Source organism: Rhinolophus hipposideros, assembly GCF_964194185.1.
Source record: "Rhinolophus hipposideros genome assembly, chromosome: 6".
Classification (NCBI taxonomy): Eukaryota; Metazoa; Chordata; class Mammalia; order Chiroptera; family Rhinolophidae; genus Rhinolophus; species Rhinolophus hipposideros.
Window position 1 is genome coordinate 5,826,671 of NC_138052.1, and position 25,506 is coordinate 5,852,176.

The following is a 25,506-nucleotide window of genomic DNA, read 5'->3' on the forward strand; positions in this document are numbered from 1 at the left end:
GAGACACTTTGGTGCACTCACCTGTAATTATTGATAGTTTGTATGTTGACCATACAATGAGACATTTTGGTGCGAACATCTGTAATTATCTGGCCTTACAACATTGGGCTGTGTTTCTCTGCTCTTATTTTTAAGCCCACAATGCTTAACTGCAATCAATGAAATGGGACGTTTTTAGGATGTGCAGAAATTTCATTATTTCAAACAGTTGCTTCCTAACCACGCTGTAGTAAAAATCAGATTCCTTTTCCTCTATGGATCTTGCCTACACAATTCTTCCTTGTGGCACCGTGGCTGAAATTCTCCTCAAACCAAGCTTCCAATCAAATGTCGCCATTCCCTGAAATCTTTCTCAGGACTCCTGGACATAATTCATAGGATCTGATTCTGGACTTCCCTAGGGTTTTATTAACTGTCCTCTTTTGGCCCTAATCTCATTCTGACTTGCATTTCTCTTAGCGCTGTATACGTACTTTTTCCCCTAAATCTTATAAGCTCCTTTGGGGCAGTAAAAGTCTATTAAACTTTATGTTACTGGGATATCACACTATGACCTTCACACAGCATATATACATATATGTGCATATAAAATAATTTATATTGTTATATTTAATTACATTGTCTTATAAATCATTTATGTAGGATCATTTATATTTATATGCAATTTTAAATCTTGTGTCACCCGATGGATGGAAGTTGTGACAGGTGACAGTCCAGTCATCAGCCATGGGAATTGATTCTCAAAAGTTCTCTGCAGAATTTCTAAATAAATACATGGGTGGGAAGCAATGAACCTAGTATAGACGAGCCAGCAGTATCGCCACTGGTGAGAACTGCTATCTCAATCGCAGGAAGATGCAATCACCGTGCATGGCATGGATAAGTATGAGAGTGAGGGCTACACTGTGAGTAACTAGAACTGAGTTGGAACAGGCTGAGAGTGAACTCAGACTGGCTTCAAGTAAAGAGTTTGTGGGGGGAAACTGGAGCAGGGTTCTAGGAGTGACTTCCTAAGCAAATGCTAAAGTGCCTGCTATAACTGCTTCCACTTGTGGGCCAGCAGATAGATAATTAGTCAGGTCCAAACAGAATTTATGTTTTTTATCTTCCTCATCCACCTATATGTCTCTTTATTCATGTTTACAACCAGATTGTAGATACCTTGAAAGCAGGGCCATCGTCAATCATTCTACTTACTTCCTTATAATCCCTACAGCATTTTTATGTGGTTGATATCTAATTTGTATTTTATCAGTTGTTGTCATCAAAATAAAGCTCTAGAGCCAGTTGCCAAAGCTCAGTGGCATACAACATTCCGTGCTTGGACTCACATGTTTGTGCATCAGGTGGGAAGATGTGCTTCAGGTGCCACATTCTGAGGGCCACGCTGGAGTGGGCTGTGACTGGGACATGTTCTCATGGTCATGTCAGGGAAATTCCCCAGGGTCAATTGGAAACATGCGTGCCTCGTAAGGTCTAGACCCTGAACTGACATATGGCCATTTCTGTCCGTATCCCAAGTGGCAAAGCAAATAGTGAGACTATGTCTAATGTTAATGGGTCAGGGATGTTTGCTATTCCCATTGATCCACTATAGCATGTATTTACTGATCACCATAGACATTTTTAAAGTCATAAAAGAAACAAAATAACCCAAACTTTTCTTGTGGGCATATAGAGTTTACCAGAACTAAGGCTACGAGCACACTATTTCTAAACTTTAGAAATAAAATAGAGACAGTTGGTGACAACGTGTGCTCCACAAAGTAGAAACATGTCTGCAAATTTACAGAACTTTGCAGCACCGTTCTTGTTTTGTATGAAATTATGCTTGGGCTGTTTGCCACAGTGGGAACAGGGCAAATTCTCTTGGCTGTAGCTATCGTTTCACTGGGACACTGTTGTGCTTCCTGCTTCCCAGGTTATCTACACTTTAATTTAAATGTTGCAAGATTCAAGAAGGATCTCGAAGTTGAATTCTGTTCAACATCTCATAGTCAGTAAGTCATTAAATTGTGCAGCTGAACGGCTTCATGTTTTCTCCTGAATTTCTTATATTAAGAAAATTATAACTTGAATCAAGTATTGACAGGTTGGGTTGATGCCTAGGTGTTCGATAAAACTTATTGTGATTTTTCTCTTCTTGAACTGTGGGTACCATGTAAATGTGTCACTGGAGAGAAACTCAGAGACAGGAGGATGTGCTTAGGATGTGCTCATTAGCAAAATTCCTAGATTCGACCTTTGTGATGTTTTAAATTCAGATATAATACTTTTCTGAAACTGTTCACAGAGGAGTTAATATGAGCTCAGATTCCTGATGTCAAAAGTGAGAATAAGGATATTGTTCCTCTTTTTTCTCCTCCCTCTTCTCTCTCTCTCTCTCTCTCTCTCTCTCTCTCTCTCTCTCTCTCTCTCTCTCTCTCCTTCTCTCTCTCTCTCTCTGTCACACACACACACACACACACACACACACACACACACACACACACACACTTTCTCCCCAAACTCAAATTCGCTTTATAAGATAAGTCTACAATATGAAGAGTTTGTTTTCAGCTATCTTTGATTCCATTTTGAGAATTCTTTCCAAAGTGTATTTTGCATTATCTCCTTGAAGATAATTAGAATAATAGGAACTTATGGGCTGGCAATCTAAATAGGAGGAAAAGTGCACCCAGAAGTTTCTGCATTGGAGCCCAGCACTGGAGAAAGAGTGCTAGCCATTGACTTCAGCCCTGCTCTGATTAAGAAGGAAAGAGCCTGGCTGTGCTGAAATGAGCTGAGGGAAGTACCCTGGTAAGGAGTTATTATGGACAGACCTCAGGCTACATAGTACCCTGTGTAGGGTGCTATGCCAAGTAGTGTAAATGATGGTCCTGCATAAGTTTCTGTCTTAATTTGTTTGTCAAATACTTTAGTCATTTTAAAACTTGGGGAACAATGAAGTCCTAGAAAACGGTCATAAAAATCAGTAAGTAAAGACTCAGAAAGGCACTGCACACTTAAAAGGAAGTCCAGCTATAGGGCATACACTGTGCCTCTTAGTATGGATGTTATTTACAACAAAATCAAATACACTCATGGTTATCTCCTTGAAACCTGGGTGGGGAAATCCGAAAAGATCCTAGCAAGAAATGCTAACATTAAATTATTATTATTGTGGCATTATTATTGTGTATAAATCTATAAATAGATTTATCTATAATTTATCTATAAAAAGTTAGATATTTTTATTTATTATGTTGTCTTTATTTTAGCAAATATAAAAAAATATCTATCACTTGCGATTTTTCAATTATTTCTTATCACTTAAATCCACCCATACATATTTTTCTGAAAGGCCCTAAGTTTTTCAGTCATGAATTATATTTCCACATATCACACCACAGTGGCATAATAGAAGAGTTCAGTCCAGAGACTCTTGGGCGAGAATTTCTGGATTCATATTCTGACTCTGAACTTTCTGGGGTCCAGCCTCAACACAGTTATTTAGTCCTTCTCTGCCTCCTTCTCTATCTTGCAAGTGAAGGATGATAGTACCTAGGTAACAGGATAGTTGAGATTATTAAATGAGTTAAGGTATGCAGAGCACGCTAGAATACTGCCTGTAACCTGCACATGCTCAGTAATGTTTCCTACTGTCATTTTTATAGACCTCGTGATAAATATGATTGACCTTTGTTTGGTGATATTCTATTTGGATTAACAAAGGGCAAATGATCACCTCCTGTTGCCATTCATTGTCATATGCTGAAGTCATTCACTCTGAGACACATACTTTCTTAGGAAGACTTTTTGTTTATTTATTTTTAAATGTATATGTAACCTGAATTTCCCCAAACCTTGATTGTATATGACTTGAGGTCACAGGACAATAATAATTCCAAATGCATAGAAATAATACAAATTAAAGCAGTTCTTCAGTGGTATTTTCTATATCCTGCGTACTGAAGACCTCAGTGCCTCTGAGGCCTCAAGGTCTGCTGCAGAGTTCCTGGTGCGGTCCTCTAGGGGGGCTCACTCCTCCCACAATCTTCTCCTGGCTGCTTTTACGGAAGTTCTTATGATGCACGTCGCTGCTGGGGTTGAGTATGAAAACACTGCTTCCTTTCCAAGGGGCTGGCCTCTGAAACCCTAGAGCCTTAGGCCCCCAGAGGCATAAACAATGTGCGGAGGTTTCTTTCACTGTGGATCAACCCATGGTGTAGGCAGCTGCGGGGTACAGCTACTCTTCCCCATTCTGCTCTGTGTGAGGTCACCTGACTGTCAACCCAAAAACATTGTGTCCCCCAGGCCTAACACACACGCACTCCTCTGTTAATCAGAAACTTCTCATGATGTAGATATGTGGATCAATAACCCAATTTCATGCAAGAAATTGAGATTTCAGAAGTTTAAAGTACCAATCCATTAAGTGACCCTAAATGTCTGTTTAGCTCCACGACAGACATGTATCTTATCCTTGCCTGTTTGTCTGCTTTTGAGTAGCCTTTGTGTATTAGTGAAAATACACATTGTGAGGCCTTCCTCTGCAGTGAAGTCAGAATTTACATTTCCAGGGTCCCTCCGGCGGAGATGCAGGATGTTATTTATGCTTCACCAATCAGACCACTCATCTAAGGCTCTGACTGGGAGACGAGCGCTGGGCAGCAGGCTCTCCGGGGAAATTCTGCTCTGCTCTTGCAGGCACCACAGAATCATCTCTCTGCGGGTGACAGGGCTTGCTGGCCTGAGACCCTTTTGGAGAAGAGGTGGTGGTGTCAGCAGCGTATCTGCGTCGGCTGCTTAGGTCTCCTGATGTTTGATGGATATGGTGCAGCATACCAGGCGGGCTTCCCTCATCAGGCTAGTTTGGCAACATGGTTTTCCCATTAACCTAAAGCTCATTTCTTCCATGGCCATGGTTCTGTGCAGCCTGGTATCTTTCTAATAAATACCTTTACCTTGAAATTGTCAAAGTGAATTCTTAGTTTGCAACAAAAAACCTGACTAATGTAAGTTCTATTTGCCAGTTCTTACTACCCCCCCCTTTTTTTTTCTGTTAAAACTTCCTATTAGAGCTTCCTCAAAATTTTGAAAATGACTGTTTAAAAACTTGGGATAGGGTAATGTCAGCATATGACAGAGTAGAAGACCTCTTTGTATCCCCTCTTAAACTCACAAAAAGTTGGACAACTGTAATTCAACAAAGGATCCTCTTCTCAACACACAAACACATCTGAGACAGGTGGGAACATAGGAATGAGCAGGGAAGGTAGAACAAGGGAGCGGCAGAGATGGTGGCTGCCTATACAATTCATACCGCAGGCCCAGCTGATATAATAGTAGTGAAGGGGTCTGGTTGCAGCTCTCACACTGAGGCCTGAAGAGTAAGAAGGGCAGAAGCAACATTCCTGTCTGAAAATTCAACTCCCCTTGCATCAAACCCCTGTGGCTGGGGTGGAGATGCGGCAGACTCGTGGTAGCAATTGCTTGCAGAGAAGCAAAGCCGCTAGTGACGTCTGTTGCTGCCAGAGAGGCAAAGCAGCTTGTGGTGTCCATTGCTGGTAGAATGACAAGGTCATTTGAGGTGTGCATTGCTGGCAGACAGTCAAGGCTACTTGCAGTAGCCATTGCTGGCAGGAAGGCAAAGCTATGGGCTTTCAATGGCCATTATTGACAAAGAGGCACAGCTGCAAAATTATGATTCTACCTCCTGTGCCCAGCCCATTGCAGTGGAACCTGGTAGAGGTTGGACTTGGTTGAGGCAGCTGACATGCCTTGGTTAGCACAGTGTGGCTGGTAGCCATTGGTAACAAGCAGGCAACACCTGGTACTCTCAGATGCAGAGCTCCGTCATCCACCATGTCCCATAATGGGAGTGGTACTCTGAGACTAGGACCAACCGGGTACAAAGGGGATGACCACCACCCTGGGAAATATGTGGCATTTTCCAAAACATCAGCAACACCTTCCCACCAAGATTCTGGAGGTTCCAGTGGTTCAGGTAAAGCAAATACAAGAATAAACTGACTCCATTAGGTGATGGGTATACCAGAAGATGAAAGGGAGCATGGCACAGAAAGTCTATTCATAGAAATAATTGATGAGAACTTCTAAAATGTATGGAAGGAGTTAGACATTCAAATACAAGAATCCAATAGAATACTTAACTCTCTCAAACCAAAAAGACCTTCTCCAAAGCACATTATATTAAAATCATCAAAGGTTAATGACAGAGAAAAAATTATCAAGTCGGCTGGGGGTTAGGGAGTAGGGAGGGAATAACCCACAAAGATATACCATTAGATTAACATCAGATTTTTCAATAAGAACCTTCCAAGCCAGGAGACAGTGAAAGGAAGTATTCAAAATATTAAAAGACAGAAAAGACAAGTCAAGATTAATATATCTAGCATAGTTATACTTTAGATATGAAGGAGAAATTGAGGGATTTTTTTGAACAAAAGCAGAGAGGATTTACCACCACAATCCTGCATTACAAGAAATGTTGAAAGAGCTCTTTTACTGGAAACAAAAGGACAAAAGTATATACATCTTTGCATAAGATGATAGACAAAAGCAGGATGGTGCCACTCTACTTTAGAATAGGATGTTAAAGAAGTATACCATAAAGTTTAAAGGGGATACAAGCATTAAAAAATAAGTATAACTACTGCAATGTGGTAATGAATGTGAAACACAAAAAGGGATAATTTGTGACAATAACAACGTAAAAAGGAAGAAGAAAAGGACTGAATGTATATGGGTGAATGAAGATAAGTTGTATTCAGAAAAAAGATCCTTGTATATATGAGACATTTTATACAAACTTAATGGTAACCACAAAACAAAATCCAGAGCTGAAACACAAAACATAAAACAAAAGAGCAATTAGAGAAAAGAAATCATAGGAAACCATCAAACAGAAACACAAAGGGGAAGAAACAATGGAGATACAGAGAAACCAGACAACATAAGAAAAAATGGCTGTAGTAAATCCTCATATATCAGTAATCACCCTCAATGCAAATGGATTGAATTTACCAACAAAAAGGCACACTGTAGCAGGATGGATTGAAAAACAAGACCCAATAATATGTTTCCTCAGAACACTCATCTCAGCCCCAAAGACAAACGCAGGCTCTCAGTGAAGGAGTGGAAGATTATACTACAAGCAATGGCAGCCAGAGAAAAGCAGCTATAGCTGTACTTAGACAAATTAGATTTTAAGATTTTTTTTAAAGGTAACAAGAGCAAAGATGGACATTTTAGAATGATTAAGAGGACAATTCATGAAGAATATATAAAATTATCAGTGTATATATACCCAACTTGAGAGCACCAAACTATGTAAAGCAATTACTAACAGACTGAAAGGGAGAAAGTGGCAAATATAACATTATATCAAAAAGAAATAGAAAAATAAGAACAAACAAAGCCCAAAGTCAGTAGAAGGAAGGGAATAATAAAAATCAGAGCAGAAAAAAATGAAGTACAGAAAAAAAAAAAAAAAAAAAACGAAAGTAGAAAAAGTTAATGGAATGAATATGTGTTTTTTTTTGAAAAACATAAATAAAATTGACAAACCTCTAGCTAAACACACTAAGGTAAAAAAGAGAAAATAATCAAATAAAACCAGAAATGAAAGAGAAGTTACAACAGATAACACAAAAATACAAAGGATTATACAAGAATAATCTGAAATGTTACATGCCACAAAATTGTACAAGCTAGTAGAAGTAGACACATTCTTAGAAGCATACAACCTTCCTACAATGAGTCATGCAGGTTTAGAAAACCCAAGTAGACTCATCGCTATCAAGGAAATTAAAACAATAATTAGAAAACTCCCAAAAAAGAAATATCTGGGATTAGATTTATGCACTGTTGAATTCTACTAAATATTCAAAGATTTAGTACCATTCCTTCTCAAACTTTTCCAGAATATTAAAGAAGAGGGAATACTTCCTAACTCATTTTATGAGGCCAACATTACCCTGATACCAAAAACAGGAAAGGACATCACAAAAAAAAAAAAAAAAAAAAAAAAAAAAAAAAGGAATATTGCAGGACAATATCTTTGATGAACACAGATGCAAAAATCCAAAATAAAACACTGTTAAATCTAATACAACAGTTCATTAAAAGGATAATATGCCGGTCAGTGAATTAGGTTTGTGAACTTTTCACCGCATAAGCCCACGGTGGAAAATTCACAAACTTAATTGTCTGAATTTGTACATCATGATCAAGAGGGATGCGAGGAATGCAAGGAGGCTCAACATCTGAAAATGAATGCTAGAAAACATATTGACAAAATAAAAGATAAAAAGTATGATCATCGCAATAGATGCAGAAAAGGCATTTGACAATATACCGCATCCCTTTATGAAAAACAAAACAAAACAACAACAACAAAAACACTCAATAAAATGGGCATAGAAGAAAAGTAACTCAATCTAGTCAAGATCATATATAAAACATCCTTAGCTAATATCATACTCAATGGTAAAAAAAAAGAAAGCCTAAGATCAGGAACAAAACTAGAATGGCCGCTCTTGCTTCTGTTATTTAACACAGTACTGGAATCCTGGTCAGAGCAATTATGCAAGAAAAAAAAAATAAATGGAACCCACATTAGGAAGGAAGAACTAAAACTGTCACTGTTTACAGATGACATGATTCTATATATAGAAAATCTGAAAGACCACCAAAATTAAAAAAACATTAAAAAAAAACCAGTTAGAAATAAATAAAAAATACACTTAAGTTACAGGACATAAAAATAATATACAAAATCCATTGCATGTCTGTGTACTAACAATGGAATATCAGAAAGAGAGATCAAGAAAACAATCCCATTTACAATCACACACACACACACAAAAAATGAGTAAAATACCAAGGAATAAACTTAACAAAGGAGGTGAAGGACCTTTACATGAAAAACTACAAGACATTGTTGAATGGAATTGAAGGAGACACACAAATGGAAATATATTCTGTACTCATGGGTTGGAAAAATTAATGTTAAAATGTCCATATTACCTAAAGCAATCTATAGATTTGATACAATCCCTATCAAAATCCTGATCGCATTTTTCATAGAAATACAACAAAATATCCTCAGGTTTGTATGGAAACATAAAAGATGCTGAATAGCCAAAGCTATCCTTAGAAAGAAAGAACAAAGCCAGAGGTATCACATTCCCTGAATTCAAACTATACTACAAAGCTGCAGTAATCAAAACAGCATGGTATTGGTAGAAAAAGAGACACAGTGACCAATGGAATAGAGAACCCAGAAATAAACTCACACAATATGGACAACTAATTTTTGATAGAGCCATGAATATACAATGGAGAAAGGAAAGTCTCTTCAATAAATGGTGTTGGGAAAATTGGACAGCCTCATGCAAAAGTATGAAACTAGACGACTATCTTTAGTACACAGAAATTAATTCAAAATGGAATAAAGACATGAATATATGACCTAAAACAATAAAATACATAGAAGAAAACAGGCACTAAAATTGAACTTTGACTTAGGACTTTTTGTGAACTTGACCCAAAGACTAGGGAAGTAAAAGCAAAATTAAGTAGATAAGACTAAATCAATTTAAGCTGCTTCTGCACAGCAAAAGAAACCATCAAAAACAAACAAACAGAAAGAAAGGCAACCAACCAAATGGGAGAAGATATTTGCAAATGGTACCTCCAAATAGGGGAGAATATACAAAATATATAAAGAGATCACACAACTCAACAACAAAGAAAACAATTTGATTAAAAGAAACTGGGCAGAGGACCTGAATAGACAGAAACTTTTCCATTGAAACATACAGATAGCCAACAGACATGTGAAATGATGTTCAACATCACTATTTTTTAGGGAAATGCAAACTAAAGTTCAATGAGATACCACTTCACACACTTTAGAATGTCTATTATCAAAAAGACAAGAAATAAGAAGTGATAGAGAGGATGTAAGAAAAAGAGAATCCTCATACACTGTTGGTGGAGATGTAAGTTAGGCAAAAACTATGGAAAATTGTAGGGAGGTTTCTCAAAAAATTAAGAATGGAGCTATGATATCATTCAGCAACTCCTCTTCTGTGTATTTACTCAAGAAATATGAAGACATGTATTAGGAAACAACGTAAGTTTCCACTGATGGATGATTGGATAAAGAAGATGTGGTATACAAGATGGCCTCAGGGTTTTTTTGAAAATTAATTTGGGGAAGGTATTCAATAATGTTGTAAAGATTTTGTTGGGTATCCGATGGACATGCGTCCTATTTGGGAGACCACCTCAGGGATACTGTGGATGCCTGATCATGGCATTGTACACCAGAAGCTAAACATTAATGAATGCCAACTATAATTTTATATATATAATGTGATGGTTCAGTGTGAGGTCGGAGGGATAGTGGATGGGGGGAGGGGGGTTCACAATGTGAGGGATATAAATGATGAACGTCTAAGTATTACCTTCTCTTGTACACCTGAAACTAATAAATAAAAAAATAAAAATTAAAAAAATAACTTAAAAAAAAAGAAGATGTGGTATATATACATGATGAAATACTACTCAGCCATAAGAAAAATGAAATGTTGCCATTTACAACAACATGGATGGATCTTGAGTATATCATGCAGAGTGAAATAAGTCAGATGAAAAAGGACAAAAAATATGATTTCACTCATATGTGGAATAGAAAACAAAGTAACAAACAAACTAACAAAAATACTCATACTTAGAGACAACTGAATGGTGGTTACCAGAGGAGATTGAGAGTGGGGGAAGGTTGAAGTGGATAAAGACAAATACATGGTAACGGAGAAAACTAGACTTTGGGTTGGGAGCATGCAACAGGGTGTACAGATATTAAATTATAAGCTTGTACAACTGAAAATTATATATGTTATTAATTAACATCACTCATATACATTTAATTTAAAAACAAAACAAAACAAAACAAAAAATACTGGTGATAGAAATCAGGAAATGCCTTCATTTACTCCAGGCCTTTACATCGACCGTATGCTCTTCTCCACGCAAATCCCTCCCTGCCTTTAAGTATTGATCAGAATTTATCTTTTTTATGAAGTTCTACCCTGACCACCCTAAAATTTTAGCACACTCTTCTTCACAACACAACTTACCCTTACTTGGCCTAAAATATTGTTTCTATAGCCCTATGCTTTTCTAAATACTGAAATTATTTAATTATTTGTATTGTCTACTCCCCATAATTACATTGTACATATTTTAGGGCATGTTTAACTTGCTTGTTTATTTGTTTTGGTGTTTAACTGAATTAGCCCAGGTGTCTAGAATAGTTATGGGAATACTGTAGATCTTCAGTAATATTTGCTGAATGAATATATGTAACATGTATATAAAATTACATATATGTATGTGTTATACTGAAGATCTATTATATATTATAATATGCATATAATGTGTTATAATATACATTATATATTATACCATACATGATATATATCACATATATCATAATATAATATATATGGCATATGTATATCACATGTAGTATTATATATATATATTATATATATATATTATATATATATATGTATGTAACATATATAATATATGATGCTTTGTTCTCTCACTTTTGAAAGAACTTTCTATCAGGAGAAAATAAATTCAATTTATCCAATGGACCAAATTCACAGCTAGGGTATAGATTCTCTCCGTACCTCCATCTGTAGAGTCATGAATTAAGGCCGATATGTCCCACCTTTAATCCTCAGTTTCCACATGTGTTGTGCTCCATCTAGTATTCCACAGAGAATGAAACACAAAGTCAGGACATCTGAGAGGAAAATTTAGCAGCCAACTTCTGCTTTCAAATGTGTGTGTGTGTGGGTGTGTGCGTGTGTGCGTGTGTGTTTTCTCTTTTTCCCCCTTCCTTTCTCCTTGCCCATTAACAGTCAATCAGTTAAAACAATTTGCAGCCTGTATCTTATTGTCAGACATGAGAAGGCGGCAGCAAGCTTTCGTGATGTAAGACACTGATGAATTCAAAACAATACAAAGCCTTTGGCTGCTGATGGGACTTTAAGGGGCTTAAGACACCAAATGAGAATTGGTAAAACTACCACAAGGTGGTACATGTACCGGAAGCTCTGCACAAATTGGTTTTCCAGAACTCATACCCTCAATAATGATGTTGTTAATATGATTACAAACTTGGTTTAGCCCATATACAAAAATAGTCCATGGTAACATTGAACTTTACTATTTGATATGGATTCTAGATTATGGGGGAGAGATCTGGGCAGCACTAGAAGACGGGAAAAGTGGAGAGATACTTTCTCATTTTTTGGACCCAAAGCAAACATGGACAAACATATTCAAGCACACAATGGTTTACCCTTATGTTTCCTGGACTCACACACTGAGTAGATCCACCTAAGCTTACCCCAGTCCTGAAAGAGCTTTATGCTCTGAATAAACCCACCATATCTCTAGGCCACTTGGGTGCAGCTTATGTGAGTTAGGATTTAGAACAGTGGTGTCCAAACTTTTTTCAACGTTTTTTTACCAAGGGCCATATGCAGTAAAATAAACAAACAGCCGGGCCACTCACAAGACGTGAAGTACTATTGCCTCACCTAGTTTATTTAAGTAAACTAAATATATTTTTGGAATTTGCTGTGGGCCAATTAACAATGGATTGTGGACTGCAGTTGGCCTGCGGGCAGCAGTTTGGACACCCCTGATTTAGAAAGCAAGCAATTCATTTGAAATAGTACTCAATGATTTATAGTTGTTTGAAACTAGGGAAACAGATTCACCATTTATAATAGTTCTTTCTTTAAAAAGACACTGGCTAAACAGACATCTCTAACTAGAATTCTGACTTTGAAAGATAACAAATGGGCTTCAATAACATTTTAGGCAGAATGAAGAGTAAAATTTTCGAATGAGTATAGTCCTTCAGGCTATACTGCCCCTGATAATCACCCCTAAGATACTTGTGGTTTTCATAGCACCTTCGCCATTTTTTTTCTCATGACCTACATATTCTTGGAAAATCCACATTGGCATTTCTCTTCCTTCATGCCCCAGTGCCTTTCATGGGACATTAGCAGTGACTTTCATGGGACATTCCCTGAAAGAAATTCAGGGAAAGTTGTTGCTATTTGTATAGATGCATAATTTGTCAATTATATGTTTGTAAAAATCAAATCCTGACTAGGCAAAATTTCACCATAGTAGCATTCTCAGACAATATTATTGTTGTTTTGTATTATTATTCTACTTTAAAATGCCAAATTATGAAAATGGACCCTAATAAATATTTATTTCATTTTCAAAATATATATTAAGTGGCCGTTATATGCATATACTCAACAGAAACAAAACAGCAATTTTCAAAGGGAACCTAGACCTAACTCCATTCAGCCTAATGATGTATTAAGCATCTCCACCTTTGCCCACACCTGTGGTTTTGGATACATTATCATCTTATGGATAATAATTTTAATGTACTGAAGTATTCCCAGTCATAAAAAAAAAAACAAAAATCTCCACCAGATTTTACTAAATTTTTCATGGAAAGAAATTGACAAAGACAAGACTTAAAATCAGTTTGCAAGCCAGAAACTGGAGGTTACAGACCAGCCTTATATGTATTAAATACAGTGTTCAAAGGATTGTTTTCCCTTTGGTATTTTCAAAAAAAAAATAATAATTTTTGTGTCTATAATGTTTTGCTCTGAAATCTGGCCCACTTTACTCAGTTGTGATACTTGTCTGATTTGGTGAGCATTTAAGTTTTAACTCTGCCTCTGAGCATTGTGATTAATCAATATCCTACTAGTAAATACTTTCCATGAACTTGTTGGTTATATGTGCATAAGTATATAGACATAGATATCTATAAATACACAGAGGGTGCCAAAAAATGTATACACTCTTTAAGAAAGGGGAAAAAAACTGTATTAAAATGTAATACTCGATATATACCAATAACAAAAGATGAACACAAGTCATGTTTGTCTTCTGCAATTACAAAAGGTGCTTAAAGTGGTTACCATCAGCATAATTTTAATGCAGTTTTTTTTTCCATTCTTAAAATGTGTATACATTTTTTGGCACCTTATGTATATGTATGTATATATAAACATGTATAGATATGTAGATATATAGAGAAAAACACAGAGAAAGAAACAGAGAGATAAAAAGAAAGATAGGAAGGGAGGGAGAAAAGGAGGGAGGGAAGAAGAGAGAGGAGACAGATTGAGAGAGAGAGAGAGAGGGAGTTAGAGAGAGAGAGAGAGAGAGAGAGAGAGAGAGAGAGAGAGAGAGAGAGAGGAAGAAAGAACTACAGAGGGGAAGGATAGATATGTATTCTTCAAGACATTTTATTTTAATTTCTGTGCTACCTGCTGTGCAATTCCAGGCTTGCTCCCCTCTGACCTGTGAAATCCCTTGTTTTCTAGATGGAGTCCCATTTACCTGGTGGATTGGGCGGTCCAAGGAGAGGCACCCTTACTGGGGAGGTGCTCCTCCTGGAGTTCAGCAATGCGAATGTGGCCTGGATGAGATTTGCCTGGATATTCGGCACTTTTGCAATTGTGACGCTGACAAGGATGAATGGTAATGGGAATCATGATTTCTGCCATTGGTGAGGAAGCACGTTAATAGACACATAACATTTCTCCTAAGAGAAAAGAACATGGATGAGACATTCAATATGAACTTGGGCTCCTTAAGGAATGTGATAGTTTTTAACTGAAAATTTCCAGTGCTAGTTCTTTTACTGAGGCTTTTACTGAGGTTTGTAACATAAAGTACTTTGTCCCATCATCATCTCCTTATATTCTGAACCAGCTATTTTAAACAAAGAAATGGTATGTAATATTTAGCTTTGTGATTTAGTCAGTGTTTCTCTAATGCACGGAGTATAGGTTTTAGGAGAGAATGTTGGAGACAGGGATGTGTAATTTATACAGACTGTTTCTTCATTCTCACATTCCCACTGATGTTTCAATCACCAGCCTACCTTATTACCACCAATAAAAATATAGCAAAGGGAATTTATATTTAATGAGCATCTATTTGATCCAATAACAACCTATTAATTCCTTATAATTTTCTCATTTTTTCATCTTAAGGTTGAGGAATGTGGATTGGAGGGAAGTTAAATAAATTTCCCAAGGTCACACACATCGATTGGACAGATCCAGAATTTGAACTCGGGTATAGCTGAGGCCAGAGTCTCTCACGCTCCCACACCAAATGACCTATCAGATACAGTTTAGTTTCTTTCCCCCATGCCTGTAACATCTACTTTTCCTTTGTTCCCCAGGTGAACGGCTTGTTTTTCACTGTATTGATTACAAAAACTAATGCACACATTATTTCCAACCCACTTTTGTTTTGACTGAAGTTAACGCATCCTTTCGTTTTGGCTTTGTAATTTTGCTTGCTTCATCAAATGCTGCTCCAGATAATTAGGAATTCCTATGTCAAGCTGCTTTCAATTGAAATGTATTTTCAATTGAAAATACATTTCAGTTGTATTACAACTGTACATTTCAGTTGAAATGTATTTTCAGTACTTTTCTTTCACTTTTAAACAGGAGGAACTGTTTCAAATGAAATTTAAGGTTGAGTCAAAATCTCATTTTGGTGAGGAAAGGACCAAATCATTGTTTCCGTCAGGTCGTACTAGATGGACCACTCTTTCAGAATGCTGTAGGGCTGCTTGGGCCCCAAGGCAAGTTACTTGGGTGCCTTCTCCTAACCTAGAATTATTCACATATGTTAATTCAGATGAAGTTGACTGAAGGTAGGATGGAGTCCCCTTTTTTGCCCTCCCCCCTTTACCCTGCAGTGACTTCCATCATAGTATTATGGATACCTGTAAATCCAATGTCCTTAATGGAGACTATGTCTCTTTTAACATTATGTCCCTCAAGACCTACTCCTGCACAGTAGAAATTCAGTGGTAGTTAGATGAATAAATGCATTTACCTTTGAGGAGGACTTTGAGGAGAAGAAGTGATCAAAAAATGGCATCTATAAACTTGAGAGCTATATGTTGAAGGGTTACACAGTTGCATTGCCAGGAAAACATGTTCAAAATTCTCTGCAACTAGAAGCTTAAATTTACTCTTTTCTTAAATTGTTTAAATTTAATTCATTATACAAGATGTTAGACATTTATAGATGTGCCGACTTGAATGGAAACATCTTCATTTCTTTGTGTATAATCATTGAAGTTGTTTTGGAAGTAGAATATGGAAAGTTATTGTGAAGAGGAAGTTTTTTCCTAATTACCTTTTTATTTTGGGGTGAATTTTGATCTTTGCTTACTGTTTCATTCCTTACGCTGTGGTCCTTTCATATAGAGCCCTTTTCATACCGCCTTCATGCCTTCCCTTGCTAGAGAACAACTGACCAGGGCTGAGTTTAATTGACTGAACACTGAGAGGCAGGGGTGGAGAATGACATCACATCACTTAAAAGTAGAAGATGAGACTATCACGTTGAATTACCTCCACACTCTTTTAAACAGCACTTTCCATTGATCATCGCTTCTCCTCAGAATTCAGCTTCTTCCTCCTTTGATTGTCTCACTAGTTCACTGAATTTTGAACCCCTCATATGTTGACTTAACTTCATCATCTAGGCTATACCCAGAAGAGCTCTTCAAAACATCTTTTCCTTAAACTCTGGGGCCATCAATACACCTATCAACAGAGTTATTGCATATTTCATAACCCTTCCCGTTTTCTTTGGAGCCGGGGGAAAGCCCCATCACCTGCCACTTTTGGTGGCAAGTGACCTCTATTAGGGCATTAGCATTTAATTTTAGATGTTGGTTTTGTTCAACAATGAACCTACCAAAGATCAAGAGAAATGATTTGACCTTCCCTTTGTAAAGATGCCTACTCAACCCGGGGGAATACCAGAGGAACATGTTAGGCATCTCAGGGCAAAATCCAGGTGAGATGGGGACGTCCACTCTGTCATTATCATGAGGGAGCAGAGGCTGAGATTCTGAATTAACTCTTCTGGGTTTCACTCATTGTCTTAGGACAAGTCATAGTCTGTCGCGAATGATTCAGGAAAATAATTGGTTATAGAAGCAACTGTATGTACTACTCCATCTGATATTTTCACATGTTTACCAAGTGCCTGCTGTGCACCAGACAGGGAGTCCACTGTGCGGAGAAAGTCAAGAGCATTATAGTCCCTGACCTTGAGGGATATGCAGCACAGTAAAAAGAAAAAAGCTAGTTAGTTAGCAATACATGGACCAGTGAGATGAATTTTATAATAAAGATAAACGTAGATCATCCCAGATGTAGAGCTAAGACGTATGGGCTAAGATTAGTTAGATTTCAAGGAAAGGGGTAAATTTCGAAGAATCAGAGGTCACCTAAGATTAGTTTAGTACAGGTAGGTGAAACCTCTGTGTGCTCAGACAGGGAATTGTGAAATAATATAAAAATCACCACTTTCCCCAAACACAAGCTTGTAGGTACGTTTGTTGCAGTTTTCATGTGAAGAATTTAGAAGAGATGAAGGCAGGGAAGGAAGTCAAATCCAGATCATAAAGCTCCTTGTATGTAAAATAACAATGAGAAAGCTTTGTAAAAAGGATTGCAGAAATAGACTATACTGTCAAGTATAAAACACAGCAGAGCGTAGTAAAAATGCATTCATTTTTATTGATTCAAATCTATTATTTACTGCACAAGGAAAAGTACCAAAAGGAAAAAAAATAACAAAATTGTGAAGTAGTTAATCATGTTACTTAACATTTTTCAGCCTCATTCTTTGTTAACGTGTGATCAATCTGGCTTTCCACATATTTCAGATTTTTGTTTCAGACAATCATGCCCCTTTAAGTATCACTGCTGCTCCTAAGAAACCTCAGATATTTTCCCTTGTAAAGTTTCCCTAAGTTTCTGCTCTTGGTAAAGTGAATCTGAAAACTGATTTGGGCTGCTATAGCAACTACTAGATAGCAGTTTAATATATTACAATTCCTAGATAATGTCACTTAAAAGTGTTAATCTATAAGACACTGAAGTTTTCTTATTATTTAAACTATCTCATATAATCACCCCAACAATCTTGAGGTTGGTTCATAATCTCCTTTCCCCAGAAAAGGAAATGGAGGCTCTGAGATAATAAATGGTTAAGGTCACATGACTAAAAGGGCAGAGTTGGGTTCCAGCTGAATCCAAGTTTGCTCTTGCTGACTACACCCAAGGAGCTGCTAAGTTGGGATTTTGACTCATGGCAGACAGTGAGACCTCTCCCTGAGCCTCTCAAGTAACATCACTGCAGTGTGTATCTTTCTTTCTGCAATGTCAGGCTGTTCAGTCTCATCTACCTTCTAAGCCTCTGGTAATTGATAATACTTTAGTAAACCTCCTCCATAACTGAATAATCTGTGGTCATATATTTCAATGAGACCTAACTAAAGAAGGAAAAGGAGTGTGTTGTGAGTATGGGTTAAACTGAGGCAGCTCAGAAAATGGATATGGGTGGAGGGAGAAAAAAAAGAAGTCACTTAATGAATACCAAAAGCACAGTTCCCTTCTTAGAGTTCAGGGAAGCCCCAGCTAAACATCTAAATCAGGTGTACTATGGAGTCACTTTTCTAGGGGTTTATACCCCAGACAAAGAATTAAGCAGGAAGGAAAAAAGAAGAAATGAGAAAACTTGTCATGAATAACAGTTTGATAGTCAATGATTGTTTGCAAAGGAACATCTCTCTTCAACTTAGTGATTCAACCTATTGAAATCCTCCTTATCAGGTATTTTCTTATCTAACTACTTTGGACTGATGGACTGTTGAAAGTAGGAAAGAAAACCAATGATAGATTCAGCATGGAGATACTAGTACAGGAAGGTATTGGGCTGTGTGGAAAATGGAAAAACCGTCATCCCCATGGAGGGATACTAATAGAGATACAACGAATGATTGTAGATGGATATAAAAAAATGATAGTGCATGATTACAGATTATGGCTGTACAGGAATACAAAGGATGGCTTGGGTGGCAAGTTGGAGGAGGCAGGTAGGTGGTCCAAAATGTGCCTCTTGGTGATGGCACATGCGCCAAATGGGGATTTTCTCATTCAAACATCCAGGTGGTACTAAAGTAAAGCTCTCTTGTATTTATAAGAAAAGGCGGACATATTTATTTGATTTTTAGTAATTTAGTTCTTTGCTCTTCCTACACACTTGTATAAAGAGATGTGGCACAAAATAGGGAGTGAAAATGTTGTAAGGTTTAAATTTTGATATGTTTAAACATTTTGCTATAGATTTGTTTTCTCCTGGTTATCAAAGAGTAGTTAGAAGTGATCACTCTGCTCCACAAGTTATCTTTCTATACATTTTTCTTCCACTTTTGTTATTGGTGTCTAATGCAGTCCTAGGACCTTAATCTCCACAAAAGCCCTTCATTTCTTTCCCATGAGAATGAATGAGACAATTGCATTTAGGAAAAGGATGCTGGATACATACAAGGGGATTAGGGCTTGGCTGTTTCCTCATATAGGCTGTTCATTGATTTCTCAGACCTTCTTTGATTTCCACAAGACCTCCACCCCTGACATTGCCAGACGTGGTTCAATGAGGGTTCTTCATACTTAGTAATATCCTAGATATTACCAAGGGGATTCTGACTCTTGAGAGAGAGAAAGGGATCACCTCAGCACACACTAAGGCTTTAGCTCATTAAAAAATAAAAAATACAATTTCTGCTTATTGAATTTTGCTATTTTTAAATCTGTTTATGAACTAGTCCACTAGTTATTGAGTTTTGGAAGTGACTTTGCCCCAAGCAGGCAGAAACGATGAATTTCATATGGGGTTGTATTGACTAGGTCCCTGAAATTTCACATGCACCTAGCAATGTAATGAAGCCATTACCTCATGTTGGAGAGAAGTATGCTTGGTACATGATATATCCTTCATGCATTAACTGTTGAGTGAATTAATGAAAAAATAATAATAAATAGAGTTATTTCCTCTCTCCCCAATCTCTCTTCTGGCCAAATGTGCTTCCCCTCCACTTGGTAGTTACAGTCTGCTGTTTTAGTCATTAAATTTTCACTTAAAGTATATATCATGGAACAACTTGATACTGGCATATTTACACTAATGATCCCCAAACTGGATTTCAGATTGTTTTTGTTTTCAGACAGAATGTTTATAATGTGACTGTTTGGAGAGAATAGGAGGCATCACACACTCAAGAAGAAATAATGCAAAAATATAGAAAAAGAACTTGTAACCAGAAGTTGATAATACAAAAACCAACGTATAACATCATTATCTCATAGAATTCTAGATGGAATAAAATAGTTTATATTTTGCCAGGGGTAGCATTAAGAAGTTTATTTGCTTGTTTGTTTGTTTTTATTTAATGATATCACCATCCTCTCATCTATTGGGAAAATAACTAATATTATATAAACAATTTAAGACGTGTTGGTTCTACAAAAAAAAAAAAATCAAAACACATAGCTATAAAATACTCCTTTTTTATACTTAGTGGAAACAATTAAAAATGTTATCTGTCAAGCTGTACAAATATACTATTTCTAAATTATCTGTAGAGTCGTGTTACTTAGGTAATTGCAAAGTTGTGAGTACAGATAGAAATCAAAGTCAGTATCAAGACTGATAATTTGCATTTTATAGTATATTTTTACAACATTTTGATTTGGACTATTATCATATACCAAAATATTATAATTCAACTTAAATGTGCAATAAGATTCTGGCTTCTATTTTAATTTTCCTACTTAACGCCAAGGATATAGCACTACTCACCTAACAATAGCAAACTACTCTATAAATTCACTTACAATTGTCAGTTTAGGTCCAGCCAATTTAGGTGTCTGTATTTAATAATGCATAAGTAAAGTGTTTTTCCTTTCTTTTTTCTTAATTTTAGGAGTTTTTATTAAAAAAAATAGATACATCATCATTGCAAAAAATTAAATATTTCAGATTATTTAATTTAAGAAGTAGAAGCACATCCTTTACCACCACTTGGAATCATCTTACTTCTGTCCCATATGTAAAATCCAACTCCTAGAAATAATAGTTGGGCATGTAGGGTACTTCTACATATAAATATCTTCCTATACATATACCATATTTATTAACATGTAAGTTTGTTTTTTCTTTACTAAATATGAGATTGTATTAATCATATTATTCTGCAACTTGCTTTTTCACATAAAATATGTCTTGGAGAGCTTTTACTTGGCATCATTAAATAAGCATGAAAATGAGTGCACTGTTGCCCACTTTCATGGCTATAATACACCACATAGTATAGTTTTATCATTACACATTTTACCACTCCTTTATGATAAACCGTTTTTGTGTAAGTGATTTTCCACCATTAGAAAAAATGCTGCAATGAATACTTTTGAATCTTGATTTATACTTTTTTTCACTTTCAAAATTATTCTTTCTATTGCATAGATTCCTAGCTTAGAGTTGTTAAATGACCGCCTTTTCTATTTTGATAGACGTGGCCCAATTACTTAAGGGCCTTATGACTATGTGCAGACCACAGGGGAGTAAGTTCAGAACTGGTGACCCTGACTCGGGGGGAAATGGTCCAGTCCGTGACGAGGGACCCGCACCACAGGAGTATGCAGAACTCACCAGAGTCAAAACAAGGCTACACGGGGAGACGTCAGTGACAACCTCTTTTTGCTCAGAACTTGCTGGAACACTTAGCCAGGTGTCGAGAACTCTGATGGAACCCCAGTGATACTGTGTTCTTTCTCATGTTTTTTCTCTGAGTTTGTCATTTCTACCATGCCTGGCACTGCTTCAAAAGTCCGTGGAACACTCTCAGCAAATTGCAAATAAATCCCATTGTTTCTGCATTTTTTCAAAGCATAGAGTCTTTATCATTAAGAAGAAGGAAGAGGAGGGAGAAAAGCAGGAGAAGGAGGAGGAGGGAGAGAAATAGTTCCATTTCCTTTGCAAATATGCCATATACCATATAGGTTTTTAGTGAAAACATTATGAGCTAATACATGTAACACACTTAGAACACACACAATTGTAACTACTTTGGCTGGCAGAACCCTCATTTTCTAGATGTATGATGTAATTTATCTCTAAGTAATATTTTATTATGTAATGGGATGATCAAATCCCATTTGTGACTTGTCCCAAATCCCAAAAAATGGAATTTGTCACTTATTAACAATAGAGCCTAAATCACTTAACTTCTCTGAGATTCAGGTTCCTGTTTTATTTATTTATTTATATATATATATATATATATATATATATATATATATGTATATATATATATATATATATATATATATACACATACACACACACACACACACACAGACACACACATATCTGGGGAGAACTGGCTGAGTTAGCAATAATTTGTACATCTAACAGATGTACCATATATTTCGTTCTCAAAAATGTGCTAAGCATCATTTTTATTATTCTTTCTATTTTACAGTATCTTAGAATATGAAGCAACATTTATGTATAAAAATTAAACTAATTTCTAAGAAAAGTATAAATATATGCAATAGCATAAAGAATTAAATAGCATACCACAATAATCCAGGGTATCATCCAGCCATCGAACTCTAGGAGAAATGAAAACAGAACACTGAAGGCCCCTCCCGAAACATGGCTGCCCTCTGAAAGTTCACTTAATGGATGGGTCTGCCCACAATAGAAATACGATTGTGTGTAAATGTGTAACCAAAGAGTTTGTGGACTCCCAGAACCCCTGTCAAGGTGACCCTGTGGAATCTCAGGGAACATAGGCCTGGAAAATGATTGCAAATTAGTAAACTGAAACCTAATCAATTGAATTGTATCTTATGTGGAGAAAACCTGTGTGAACAGAGTGGGGACAGTCAGTCTGAGATTCACGAGGACAGTTCAAGGACTCAGGGCTTGTGCTGTCACCCCAGGACTGCCCTGAGAAGATGCAGACTAAATGTGGGAAATGACAGCTTCAACTCACACTCACCAGAGAGCTGCTCTTTGTGGGAGTGAGAACTGGCCTGGAGGACAGGAGTGTGGTGGTTTCAATAAAGGCTCTGCCCTTCAACTCCTGGGCTCTCCACTTGCAAATGATATACCCTGAGAAATTTAGCCATCCCTTCTGAACCTAGATTCCTCTCCTATACAAGGCAGGGAATGCTTATAACAGCATCATAGGGTTGTTCTGAAAATTAGATGAGATAAGCTTCAGTGACCTGAGGTTGTCAGATGAACCACAGAGCCATCAGTAGGTTTCAGAAATAGAGGCCCCAACTTAGGCAATGCCTCAAACTTATGGATCCTGGTCTTCAGAATGAACTCCTCTTTGTGAAAGGCCATTGTCATGTGGGGCGGCCTGCGGGCTCTCAGCTCCCGCTCCCTACATAAGAACGCAGGATGTGGCTAGGCCAAAAAGGAACACCCACGGAGCCATTGGTAGGGGAGTCAAACCACTACGTCTCACTGGAGGCTGGATTCACACGACGTGAGACCTGCTGTCCACTTTTCTGCCAACCGACCGACTGACTCTCCTTGACTCACCAACCAGCGCAGCTGCGGCAATTATATCAGTGGCCAATTGGCTAACCCTAACCGGCTACAGCTGACGGCCAACTAGCCACATCCACAAGCCATCTACTACCCGAGACAGCACCTTTCCACATGAGGCTGAGAGCCTGGAAACTGCACTCCTGGCTCTATCCCCACAGCCATTGAGATTATAAATAGCATTTTATTGTTCACACTATTTTCCCCACTTCTTCTGCCTCCCCTCCCCGACTCTGGTTCAAGCCGTTGTTTCTCAGCTTAGTTGTGTAGGACACAGCTCCCTGGTCCATGCTGGTATGATGAGCCTTGCAGTTCTCTCCGTTGAGGCAGTCAGTTGTGGATCATTCACACTATTTGTTATGTTAAGTATCTTGGAATTTGGATTGTACTTGTAAGAAATAGAGACCCCTTCAAAGGGTTTAAGCAATCATGCATGTATCCTGGTTCACATTTATAAGTGTGTGTCTGGGTGTAGTGTGGAGAAGAATGAGAAATGAAGCAAGCAGAGAGATTAGCAGCAGGGAGCTGGGTTAGGTCACCAAAGCAAAGCCCCAGGCAGAGTGAGACCTCCAAATAAAATTGAGGCCAGGAGGAGGAAGATAGGGCAGTGAATAGGAGGAAGATAGGGCAGCTGAATAGGGCAGTGAGATGGGTGGAAGTTGTTGACCAAGATTGAGGGAGGATGTGCAGAAAAATGAGAGATGAAGGTCTGTATGAGTCCAGACTGAGCAACTAGGGGCACACAGCCAGGTCATTCACATAATTGAGTAACACAGACAATAGTACTGCCAATTCCTAGAGAAAGTGACAAGTGGAGGCAGTTTGGGCATATTCGTTAGAGATGACTAATGTTAACATAGAAAGGAGAGCTGAGTCGGCATTGGGATATATTGGGATATAATATATTTTACAAAAAATGTGTGTGTGTGTGTGTGTGTGTGTGTGTGTGTGTGTGTGTAAAAGGAAAGAAGGTAAGTTAGGGTCTGACATATTCCATGCAAATTAGCAGTTCAGTGAGAGAAGTTTCCATGGAGCAAAAGGAGAAAGGCTGATTTTGGTACTTTGAGGAGGATAAGGGAGAGGAGCAAGATGAGATAGAAGGAAGGATGTGGAGAGTTCTATGAAGAACTTTCATGGCACTGCTGATGCTTCTTTAGTTCCTATCCAGAACACATTAATCAAATGATGCCTCCACAATCCTCGGTGGTAGTGTTTTTTCAAATCAATCGTATACCCATAACATCTTGAGCGCATTTTAAATTCTTAACAATAAAGTAAAATTGTGTATACTCTGGCTGCATTCATCTAATAAGACCTAATTTTATATTCTCACAAGTACGTGAGATGAGCTCTATGGTCTCAAGTTTCTAGAATGTTTATAGAAGAAATATAGTTTCTGGAATTTTCAAATTCAAGACAAACTTGTCTTGTTTTGCTAGGCACTGAAAACAAGACTCCAGCTATGGTATGGTCGGTGTGGGGCAGGGCTGAATAGATACTACCTCCTGGTGTGGACTTGTGTATATGACTATAGTCAATGCTTGCATTTGCTTTTTTTGGCAACCAAGTGACCCTTTAGCTCATTTTGAGCTTCTAGTCATTTAATCCCCATGTCTTTTTTCTCTGGATATCCTCAGAAGGAAGACAAAAAGAAAACAATTGCCTTAACCAAAGTGAAGATAGAATTATTGGCAAGCATCAACACAGTACTTAAGACTTGCAGAGCTGCTTCTGGGCATCTGACTGGCCATGGCCCCTTTGCAGCCATGGGAAATGGAAGGCATGATGTCATCCACCCAAGGGAAGGGTGGACCGAGTGTCTTGAGGCTAATCAACTGAGATTCCCACAAGGGCTGCCAAGAGAGCTGAAGTTCTGGGGTTCTTTGCATAATTCCTAGGTTTTCCTAC

The 25,506-nt window shown here is 37.5% G+C and overlaps 1 protein-coding gene across 4 annotated transcripts in view; it reads left to right on the forward strand.

Annotated features, from left to right (window-relative positions):
* The window catches only part of CNTNAP5 (contactin associated protein family member 5), an 800,511-nt gene that overhangs the window by 636,625 nt on the left and 138,380 nt on the right, over window positions 1–25,506 (forward strand). For all 4 annotated transcript variants that reach the window (XM_081051146.1, XM_081051149.1, XM_081051147.1 and 1 more), the window contains one exon: window positions 14,466–14,622. In XM_081051146.1, coding sequence (XP_080907272.1) covers window positions 14,466–14,622 — 157 coding nt within the window. The remainder of the gene's footprint in view (window positions 1–14,465; window positions 14,623–25,506) is intronic.